This window comes from Sinocyclocheilus grahami, unplaced genomic scaffold (genome assembly GCF_001515645.1).
Source record: "Sinocyclocheilus grahami isolate Dianchi unplaced genomic scaffold, SAMN03320097.WGS_v1.1 scaffold528.1, whole genome shotgun sequence".
In the NCBI taxonomy this organism is placed as follows: domain Eukaryota; kingdom Metazoa; phylum Chordata; class Actinopteri; order Cypriniformes; family Cyprinidae; genus Sinocyclocheilus; species Sinocyclocheilus grahami.
In genome coordinates, this window is record NW_015505707.1 from 43,457 (window position 1) to 55,404 (window position 11,948).

Sequence of the window (11,948 nt, forward strand, 5' to 3'; positions counted from 1 at the left end):
ATCAGGCCGATACCGATAACAGAAAAAATGAGCATTTATCGGCCGATACCGATATGGTGGCCGATATATTATATCTATCTATCTATATCTATCTATCTATATATAACTATTCAAGTTTATTTTAATGTTTATCAATTTGAATTTTATTTTTAATATTTAAATTTGTTAATTTAATTTTGTTGTGAGTTTTGTCAGCACTGTTTATTAATGTCAACAGTTTTAAAAAGTTTTTCAGTTTAAGTTTTTACAAGCAAAACTAAATAAATTGGAAAGTTTTGCCTCATCAACTAGCTGAAATAAAAAGTCTTTATATTTTTAAATGCAAGTTTATTTCAAGTAATAGGTTTATGGTTTTAGGTTGTTTACGTTTTTTTTAAACAAGACTTAATATCAATTTATTGCCATGACTATGAATTTAGGACTTTCAGCTCCTTTTCAAAGCATCAATTTGTACTACGTTCTTAAAATCCACAAAATTCCACAGAGATCAAATCCTAGCGAGCTGCCGAAACAAACTATTTTTAGTAACTGGAAAATGACTAGTATGCCAATTACCCAGTGACCATGAATACTTGGATTAGTCAATTGCGGCTAAACTGTGGTTATATATTTAGCATGAGCAAACAATTGTCTGCTGCCCCCCAAAACAGTATTACTGTACTTTTTATGCAAATATTAATCTCACCTGTCAAAATCATCATCTTCTAGTTCATCAGCCATGGCCCACTCCTCATCCTCCTCCAGATCCACCATCATACTCAACATCTGAGGTACTAAACATTTAAGAGCAAACATTATTAAACTACAATTTGGCAAGTAATTAAGTGTTGGGAGAGTAACTAATTAGCACTGCAATCAGCTTCATTTTTCTGAAGCGTGACAATGTACCAATTGCTTCTGAACTGCAATAATTTTTTCACTAATGCAAAATGTCAAAATGCAAGTTAAGTTGCATGGTACGGTGCACTTTGTGTAGCTTTAAGCTTGACAAGTTTCACTTTCATTAGCTTTGACTGTGGTAATCAGTATTGTAACGTAGGGAGCGTTAAATGTCCCTCTCTTACCACTCTGAGCAACGATGTTGGTGTGTTTTCTCAGCATTGCAGCAGCGGTTTCAGACAGTGTGACGATGACTTCCAGCGCCAGCTGCCGCTGCATGTTTGTAAGGTTGGTGTCTGCGCACAACTGGAGTCAAACGAGGTCTTAATCAGATTATAATGATTGTTATTCTGCATTTGTCTCGATCTATTAAAAAGGTCACATGGTTTACAGTGAGTCTTTGTGCATCATTCTCACTCTGAAAGCAGTACAGGGTTTTAGTTTGAGGCTCAACGTGCTTACACACCCATGATAACATGTTTCTGCAACCGGGCTGTGGAAGCTGCATGGGAATGGCAACTTCCAAGCATTAAATCGCAGAGATCGATATGTGCCTGTTAAATAAAACCTCATGGATCAGCACAGACGAACTGCCTCAAGGAACCACCAGGCACAACTGAAGAGGTTAATAATGCAAGAGATGCATACACACACACGGTTATGGATCAGTAAGACTTAACATTTTTTTATTTTTAAAGAAGTCTCTTCTGCTCATCAAGGCTGCATTTTTATTTTTTTATCAAATAGAGTAAAATAAATAAAATTGTGAAATATTATTGCAACTTAAAATAACCATTTTCTATGTGAATTTATTTCTGTGATGCGCAGCTGTATTTTCAGCATCATTACTCCAGTCTTCAGTGTCACATGATCTTCAGAAATCAGTATAATATGCTGATTTGCTGATTAAGAAACATTTCTGATTATTACCAACATTGAAAACAGTTGTGCTGCCCAATATTTTTTTTGGAACCTGTGATACGTTTTTCAGGATTCTTTGATGAATAAAAGTTAGGAACAGAATTCTGTCAAAACTCATTAAAACGTAAATGTAAAAGTAAAACAGAAACATTAGAAATATAATAAATAAAAATCTTGATCGTCACATTTAACATCCTTGCTGAATTAATAAAAAAAAAACTAATGCACCGTCCCCAAAATTGAACAGTAGTACATAGTTACAATAAATCAATCAGCATATCAGAATGATTTCGGAAGGATCATGTGACACTGAAGACTGGAGTAATGATGCTGAAAACTCAACTTTGATCACAGAAATCAATTGTAATTTCACAATTTTCTTACTGCATATTTTGATCAAATAAATACAGCCAGTTACAACCAGTTTCCATGTCTGCTCACCTTTAGGCTCAGCTGGAGAGTGGCTTCCAGGTTTGGTCTTAGGTATTTGGGGGCAGTGTCTGCAATCTCCACCAATGACTTCAGCACGGAGTCGTCACCACGGTAACAGGATTCATTCACTGCCTGTTTAGAGAAAGAAAGATTCTTGTAGTGCACTTTTTTCCTTTTTCGCATGGCTCAACACTAAGGATTTTTTCTACAGCTGTTCAGATTTTTACTTTCCCTGCTAAAAAAAAAAAAAAAAAAAACCCGGCCTCGTTGTTTTGACCCATAATTATACATGCAAATAGATAAGGTTGTTACAACACTAACACTTTAGATACCAGTGAAATTTCACAATTCTTGATTCCACAGCAAAACTAACTAGCCTAACTAATAAAGTCCTAACATTAAAGTCGGTTATAATTTACAAATTATACAAAGACACAAATTAAAGAAACATTGGTTTAAGTTAGAAAACAGGTAGGTCTAACAGTAGTATTTAGGTACAGAAATTGAATAAAGGGACGAAAAGTAAAAACACGGCTTAGTCTGTATAAATTATATCATTCGAGCTACAACAGTTATTTAGTCAAGAACAGTGAGTGATTCTCTTTTGTTAACTGATTAACATTAATGACAGACAGCAGCAGGTATATTAGGCTGCTGTCACTATAAGGCCTAATGCACAGATTCTATTTATTCCTTTCTGATTTTTTTCCCAGCTGTTTATGAGGATACTAGCCAAGATGACACTCTGAAAATTGATTGTATTTGCGCAAGATGCGAAACAGGACTCAATCTGGAAATGTTGAGTACTTTCACGTCTTAAACTTGAATGGTTCAAACTGGCAAGACTTAAACGGGTGCATTTTTGATCAACTGTCTGCAGCATATTTTCATAGATTTGGCAGTATTTATTTTTATGGTAACACTTTATTTCGATAGTCCACTTTAGACATTCTATTAACAGCAAGTAACTTTGCAACTACATGTCAACTAGCAGTTAGTAGAACGTCTGCTTAATATCTTCTAACACTTTCTTTGTCAACTTATTCTACTAACCCTAAACCTACCCTAAGTCTACTCTGAGAGTTAGTAGACATGTGGTTGCAAATTAATGAGAATTAGTTGACATGTAGTTACAAAGTTACTTCTAGTTAGTAGAATGTCTAAAGTGGACTATCGAAATAAAGTGTAACCATTTTTATGACTAATATCTTTGATTAAATGCTCCAGTTTACCTCAAAGCATGAATGCAGACACTAGAATGAAGATAAACAAGGGTGCATTAAACTCGTTAAGTGACCAATGGCAACTATACAAGTGTTAATATGCATGCCGTCCTCCGCACTTTCAGTTCTCCATTGTGAACTTGGCAAAAGGGTATATTCAAAAGCACATAAAGGGGGAACTAGCTAGCACTTTCTGAGTCATAAAACATTAAGTTACTGAAAGCCCAAATTCAAAAGAGCTGACATGCAAGTTACTGAGCAAAGGTGTGGTGAGGAGCTCTTCACCTGTAGGATGCCGGGAAGAAGGTCTGAAAAGTGTTTAAGCAAAGCTGTGTTGCTGTCATTGGACAGGACGAAGGACGCAGCTGCACGCGCAGCCAGGGTTCGAATCTGAAAATGAAAGCAGTTTAAAATGAGTCACTCTGGCAGGTTTACTCAAGTGCAAAGTCACAAAACCAAAGTGGAGAGGAGGAAACAAAGACTAAAAAAAAAGAAGCTTAGAAAACCAGTTATTTATTGTGCATCACGTTTTGGCTCAAAGGCTTTCATCAGGGTTAAAGACTATGAGGGGACAAAAGGGGGGGGGGGGGGGAAACCCCACTTAAATACAAACAGAGCAAGTTCAAACTTGCAACCAACCAGTGAGGAAATCAAACATGTCAGATGATTTTTGGTGGGATTATTTAGGCTCCTCACAATGATTCATAATTCTTGATTTTTTTTTCTCTCCATTTTACCAACCTTGAATATAAACATTTCTGCATTTTTAAATTAAGTACTTTTTATAAAAAAATAAAAACAATTGTATGCAAAAAAAAAATAAAAATGCTTTGATATCCTATGACAAGACAACAGGAAAAAGCACCATAAATCAAGCCAATATACTCAATTAAAGTGATGAAATAACTAGTATTTTGTACTGAAAGAAAAATATTTAAGATGTAAATACAGTGGGTACGGAAAGTATTCAGACCCCCTTAAATTTTTCACACTTTGTTATATTGCAGCCATTTGCTAAAATCATTTAAGTTAATGTTTTTCCCTCATTAATGTACACACAGCACCCCATATTGACAGAAAAACACAGAATTGTTGACATTTTTGCAGATTTATTAAAAAAGAAAAACTCTTAAAAGTATACCTATTTGTAAACATACACATTATCAACTTAAATTCTCAATAACCTCTTCATTTTTCAAATTACTTTGAAATTATTTCAAAAACATCTGGTTATCAAATGTGTGACGGGGGAAGCTAACGAGCTCGAGACACTGACCTGTGGGTTTTCCTGATCCTGCATACACTGAACCAACATGCGCTTGATCACTTCCATGTAATGCTGCTGCTGATTGCCAAAGATACCTGGGAAGTTCCTGTATGAGGAAACGGTTCAGAAAGAGAATTTCACATCATAAACTAACTCTGAATCAGTTGAGTACGTAACCAAAACTGTAGAAGCTTAAACTTCACGCACCAGAAAATGTGCAGCGCTGCTTCCCGGAGGCTGACGTCTTGAGAGTTCACCGAATCAAACAGGAACTTGAGGATTTCTGGCCACTGATTGTTGCCGTCATCATCTTGAGATAAAAACACAAGGCATTAGTTCACACTGACGCCATTTGGTTCGGCCGAACCGAAGCAGAAGAGTCAACTCACCGATGAGATTGCGAGAGAGCTCCGCGGCGATATCGCAGACCTTCTTGCGGATGTTGGAGGAGCCTTCGGACTGGATTCCAGCGAGCAGCTCAGTCCTGATGGCCGTCTGCACGTCGATGGCCAGGCTGGGATAGACCTCCTCGAAAGACGAGGACAGCAGGCGCCGCAGCAGCACGGCTGCCATCTGCTTAACCTGTGGAGACGCATTTGAGAGAGCTTTACACAACTGTAGGGACATGCTTTGCAAATAAACCCGCAGGTTCAAATGTGACCCTGGAGCACAAAACCAGTCATAAGGGTACATTTTTCGAAATTGAGATTTATAGATCATCTGAAAGCTGAATAAATAAGCTTTCCTTTGATGTATGGTTTGTTAGGATAGAACAATATTTGGCCGAGACAACTATTTAAAAATCTGGAATCTGAGGGTGCAAAAAAATAAAAAAAAATCTAAATATTGAGAAAATCGCCTTTAAAGTTGTCCAAATGAAGTTCTTAGCAATGCATATTACTAATCAAATTAAGTTAATATATTTACAGCAGGAAATTTACAAAATATCTTCATGGAACATGATCTTTACTTAATATCCTAATGATTTTTGGCATAAAAGAAAACTCAATCTTGACCCATTCAATGTATTTTTGGCTATTGCTACAAATATACCCCAGCGACTTAAGACTGCTTTTGTGCTCCAGGGTCACAAATGTGGGACTTAAAGTTTGAGAAAACATGATACAGATGGAAGCATTAAAGGAAGTTTACAACTGCAGGGTTGACTAATGACTGCAGCTTCCTGTTCAGGTGGAGACTCGGTCTAAAATAACTCTAGAGAGCATCTCGGGAGATAATCTCACAAAAATGATGCATTATGCTGTGCTATATAAAGTATTAGCATTATGAGAACAACTAGGATAAGAACTATTTTACTAAGTGAACTAGTAATAGTCACATTTAAAGGCCATGAAAACAAGGATGCACGAGGACTTTTATAGGTTGACTGTCGCACTCATTTCACATCTATAAATATCTGAGGTCAGGAGACCAAAGTGAGACAGTATGTGAAGCAAAGGCTTAAAATGCATTGAGAGGACAACTAGACAATGGGGCGGCATGTTTTGAGTAACCGCATTGTCATCTTGGCATTCAGTAGTTAAAATGGCTAAAGATGTTTAAAGGTGGGCTTTACACAATTTAATGTCATTTTTAACTGAACATTGCTTTAAGACACAGGCCTGGTTCTACTTCTCACAATGTTTGGACTTTCTGGGTTAGTAATCATTCACAAAATGTGTAATGTTTTGTCTGACATGACAATGCAAGAAAAAAAATCTAATTGCAATTTGTGATTAACAGTTATCACGGTTTAAAAAAGTACTGAAAAAGCTGAATTAAAAAAAAAAGAAAAGAAAATTGTTTTAGTTTAAGCAGAAAAAACTAAATTGCTAATTGGGAATAAACCAAAACTGAAGTAAAAATGTAATTTAATATTTAAAAAAAATCATAAATGACTTAATTACAGAATTTAATAAATGAAAACAATTTCAAACAAAATATATCAATTCAATTAAAAAAAAAAACTATAAATACTAAAATAACACTGGCAATTAATTTGGTTTGCTGTGCTTTTTTGCAAGGCTGCCCGATTTGGACAAAAAAAATCCTTTGATGTATGGTTTGTTAGGATAGAACAATATTTGGCCGAGACAACTATTTAAAAATCTGGAATCTGAGGGTGCAAAAAAATAAAAAAAAAATCTAAATATTGAGAAAATCGCCTTTAAAGTTGTCCAAATGAAGTTCTTAGCAATGCATATTACTAATCAAATTAAGTTAATATATTTACAGCAGGAAATTTACAAAATATCTTCATGGAACATGATCTTTACTTAATATCCTAATGATTTTTGGCATAAAAGAAAACTCAATCTTGACCCATTCAATGTATTTTTGGCTATTGCTACAAATATACCCCAGCGACTTAACACTGCTTTTGTGCTCCAGGGTCACAAATGTGGGACTTAAAGTTTGAGAAAACATGATACAGATGGAAGCATTAAAGGAAGTTTACAACTGCAGGGTTGACTAATGACTGCAGCTTCCTGTTCAGGTGGAGACTCGGTCTAAAATAACTCTAGAGAGCATCTCGGGAGATAATCTCACAAAAATGATGCATTATGCTGTGCTATATAAAGTATTAGCATTATGAGAACAACTAGGATAAGAACTATTTTACTAAGTGAACTAGTAATAGTCACATTTAAAGGCCATGAAAACAAGGATGCACGAGGACTTTTATAGGTTGACTGTCGCACTCATTTCACATCTATAAATATCTGAGGTCAGGAGACCAAAGTGAGACAGTATGTGAAGCAAAGGCTTAAAATGCATTGAGAGGACAACTAGACAATGGGGCGGCATGTTTTGAGTAACCGCATTGTCATCTTGGCATTCAGTAGTTAAAATGGCTAAAGATGTTTAAAGGTGGGCTTTACACAATTTAATGTCATTTTTAACTGAACATTGCTTTAAGACACAGGCCTGGTTCTACTTCTCACAATGTTTGGACTTTCTGGGTTAGTAATCATTCACAAAATGTGTAATGTTTTGTCTGACATGACAATGCAAGAAAAAAAATCTAATTGCAATTTGTGATTAACAGTTATCACGGTTTAAAAAAGTACTGAAAAAGCTGAATTAAAAAAAAAAGAAAAGAAAATTGTTTTAGTTTAAGCAGAAAAAACTAAATTGCTAATTGGGAATAAACCAAAACTGAAGTAAAAATGTAATTTAATATTTAAAAAAAATCATAAATGACTTAATTACAGAATTTAATAAATGAAAACAATTTCAAACAAAATATATCAATTCAATTAAAAAAAAAACTATAAATACTAAAATAACACTGGCAATTAATTTGGTTTGCTGTGCTTTTTTGCAAGGCTGCCCGATTTGGACAAAAAAAAGGGATAAATCAATAATTATATTGTTTTGCTTGTGATTGCTACTAAAAAAAATCAAAATAATTATTGAAATAAAGTAAAAAAAATACATACATACATATATATATAGTACAACTGATCGAGTACATTAATATTTATGGCTGACCTAGTTGACACGCTTCCCTCTGAAACAGTGTATATTTAATAAAATCTCAGCCTTTAATTGATTTAAACAATTAAACATGCAGCCCATAATAAATAAATAAAAGAAAAAAACATAAAATAAAAAAAACTAATAAATAAAAAAAACACAACTGAACTACAAATTGTGAAACAATAGTTACAACACTGGGTTTTAAAAGAGGTTTACCGAGGGTTAAGAGTGCTGTGCAAGCCTGCTCTTGTAAAGTCAAAACCTCAACTATAACTCCGGCTCTGAACCGTCGCAGGTTAGTCTGAATAAGTTGCGGATCTCATCTTGAGCAATCAGTTTTTCCAGGAAAAGAAGTCAACAAGCGCAAACAAGGTCCAGTCTGAAGAACACCAGTCTCTCCATTTAACCTCACCCGCTCACGGTCAGCACAACGGTGTTACTTAACTACTAACAACATCTCGGACGGCGTAAACAAAGCACTTTCTGCCATTTATACGGTTTAAAGACAGTGCACAGAGTCTAAATGGATGCCTGGAATAAATATTACAGCTCTGATGACAGTAAACAGACTCCTGTACCTCCTCGGCAGCGGACGCATCACGGATAGCCTGCAGTAAAAATGAGATCTTCGTCTGACCGGGGATGGTGTCATACGTTTCCTACAAGAACAAAAGAAGAAGTTGATAAAGTTAATGACAGTTGTAAGACCGAATATAAGGAATCAACTCTTATTTGTATTCGACTCTTATTTGATTCCAATATGTTTGGTTAGACTTTAAAGATTAATTTGAGATTGTGACTAGGAGTTGCAAAAAAAAAAAAAGTAAAATAAAAGTGAAGTTCCTGCTCAATATTGGGTTTTGTTTTCCAGTGCAAATTTCTAAAGATTCTTAAAAATGTGTACATCTACTTAAGATGCAAAAGAGCCCACTGAAATTCCACAGAAAACAACAAATATTTGCCAATCAAATGGAAACACTCACTCCTCAATTGTCCGATATTTGTTCTCGTTTCAAGCATAACCCTAATTGTTCAGTTTTTCCAAGACTTCATTATATTTGCATCTCAAGCAAATGCATCTTGATTTGAGGATGCTTAGATATTCATATCGGAAAACAAAAACACTAAGGCATTCGTTTTTTGAGATGCATCCATCTACTCGAATTTCAGACTTTTAAGGCCTTATTTGTGGAAGGACCACATTTTTCAAATGTTTTTGCAAAGATTACAGCTTTAAAAGCCTAACAAGTTCATCCTGTTCATCCAGGAGGAGCAAAGAGACCAACTAAGCCTCTTAAGATGTTCAGTTTGCATGAGTCGAACAGATTCTTGGAGTGTTTACAAATGACAAATGGACGTGGTTATGCGCAGAATGTCTGGAATGAACGGTGCAATGGGAACGTGTAACCGAAACAAGGAATTTGCACACCTCAAAGCTTTCGGGGAAAAAAGACGGCAATAATTTCATAGGACTGCCAGACATAGACATCACAGCTGATTTCTGGGGGCCAGTTGGCCCTTGTCACGCCGTGAGCGTGCAAGTCTGTTTCCGCTCGGCATTAGCGGCTCGCTGGTCAAGCGTTGTCTGTGCTAAAGGAAAGTGCTGACCGACGGCAGAGATGAGCGATAAGACCCAATGACCCATCCTGATCCACATGAGCTCAGGTTTGAGCTCCCCACGGATACAGAAGCGCCTAACAAAAGACTAGTCTGAACACGTGCCAATGGGGAGCCAGGTTTTGGGGGGAAAATTCGAATTTGCCGCGAAATCTGGGACGCTGGTGACCTTCCATGCAAAAGTGGGTTCATAAGCTTATATTTAATATAACGAGAAACTTAAATCCCTGACCCAAATGCAAAGTGTTTCCATAACATGACAGCATGAATGGGCATCTTTTGTGATAAGCTGGCGTGAAGATAGATGGGTGTAAAGTTACTGCTTAATGAGTGAAACACAAGACTCGCCACAATAGCGACGATGAAGAGTTTAAATATGCATCATTCTTCTAAGAAATGTTGTTTGATTATCGTGTTGCTTGTCGATATAAATCAGGTAAAACGCATACAAAAGTACAAACAGATCGCGATTTTGTTTGTGTGGTCCTCGTTCTTAACTTTGACTGAGTTCTCGGAAAATAAGACGCAAATGCGACTCGTTTAAAACGAGTTTGGCTCGAATAAAAACGCAAGAACAAGACGGACGACGTTAAAAGACTAAATTAGGAAAACGACTGATTTATAAGCGTTTTAACCGAGACGGTGCACAAACACGTAATACACATGTCTGTAATGCTGGTTAGGCCACGTTGATACGCAACGCACAACAGTGATGTCCGATTCGCTCATTTGAATCGATTCCTTTAAATGATTCGGTCGAACTGAGGGTTTGATTGATTTCGAAATGGCATCTCTTTCGTCTTACGCCTACAATCCCTGTAAAACAGATATAGTAGGATTAATATGAGTGCAAGCTAAACCGAATTCAGTCTTTGTAAATCCGATAGCGTACAGAGCGAATAACGTCAATGTTACTAGAAACGATAACAATTTGGTCCATAGTCACAGTCTCAAATTAACCTTTAAAAACATATCGGAATCAAATAAAAGTCATTTAATCCAACGCATAAGTTAATCAAAATTGTATACAACACATAAGAAAAGCAAAGAGCCACACGACGAGCAATTTTGTGAGATGACTCAAAATAACAGAGGAATTTGTTTCAGGAGTCGGTTCGCTGAAGCGAGTCGACTCTCTGAAGCGAGTCGGAGCCGCATAGCAGCAGCGCGCGCTTCACACATGTGCTGGGCCAGAGCGAGGCTGAGCGGCCCGCGCTAAAACTGCGAGCCGAGAGTTCCCGACATACATCCACACAAAACGGTCCCGACCCGACTTCCATACCTCGGATTGCTTCCTGACGGTGTTGTCAGGGCTCATCAGGTTGCTCAGTAAGAGGTAGAACTGCTGCTGCTCCGCCATCGCTGCTGGATTCAGAAAGAGAGACGAGCGAATGCAAGCCGGCAGGGGAAGCGACCTCTGACACCGGACGACACGAACGGAGGGACGTGATTGGCTCCCGACGCGCCGTCTCTGCGCCGCTGATTGGCTAACGCTTGTGAATGAGATTAAATGATTGGTGTGGTTGGTGCGTTGGGCTGTCAGTCATCGTAACGCACATATAATTCAGCTGCTGATCATCCCGTTGGCCGCGGAACGCGGGTAAAGTCGAAGTGGGCGGAGTCTAGACGGACGCAATGACGTCATTGCAAAATAAGTGTGACCGTGAACGCGGGAAATTATCTTATGAAAAATGTTAAAGGGTTAGTTCACCCAAAAATGTTATATATATATATATATATATATATTATTTATATTATTAACACATCTCTTCCATCTTTATTTGACCCTCTAACTCTAGCACTCTCTATTCTAATTCTCTAATTCAAAAAATGTTTTGCCCCTTTTAGACTTCAGTCTATTTACTAACTGCTTGTTTTCTTTAAAAAAACTAAAAAAACTTGCCCATTTTTGACTTGCAGTCTATTAATTTACTAACGGCTTGTTTTCTTAAAAAAAATTAACACTAGCTTCTCTAATCTTTTTGTATTCTATCTATTTGTTTTCTTTTTATTTATCAATTAACAAAAGCAAAAAGGCCTCTAACACTAGCTTGCTCTATTCTTTTTCTATTCTATACACACACACACACACACACACACACACACACACACACTCACACACACAC

The 11,948-nt window shown here is 36.7% G+C and overlaps 1 protein-coding gene across 1 annotated transcript in view; it reads right to left on the reverse strand.

Annotated features, from left to right (window-relative positions):
* Window positions 1-11,257, reverse strand: part of LOC107555240 (importin-5-like) — a 33,333-nt gene extending 22,076 nt beyond the window's left edge. The window contains exons 1-9 of the mRNA XM_016237976.1: window positions 11,105-11,257; window positions 8,784-8,864; window positions 5,112-5,304; window positions 4,930-5,032; window positions 4,732-4,828; window positions 3,741-3,845; window positions 2,242-2,364; window positions 1,065-1,185; window positions 686-773 (exon numbers count right to left, since the gene is read on the reverse strand). Coding sequence (XP_016093462.1) covers window positions 686-773; window positions 1,065-1,185; window positions 2,242-2,364; window positions 3,741-3,845; window positions 4,732-4,828; window positions 4,930-5,032; window positions 5,112-5,304; window positions 8,784-8,864; window positions 11,105-11,182 — 989 coding nt within the window. The 5' untranslated portion in view covers window positions 11,183-11,257. The remainder of the gene's footprint in view (window positions 1-685; window positions 774-1,064; window positions 1,186-2,241; window positions 2,365-3,740; window positions 3,846-4,731; window positions 4,829-4,929; window positions 5,033-5,111; window positions 5,305-8,783; window positions 8,865-11,104) is intronic.
* Window positions 11,258-11,948: the final 691 nt, after the last annotated feature.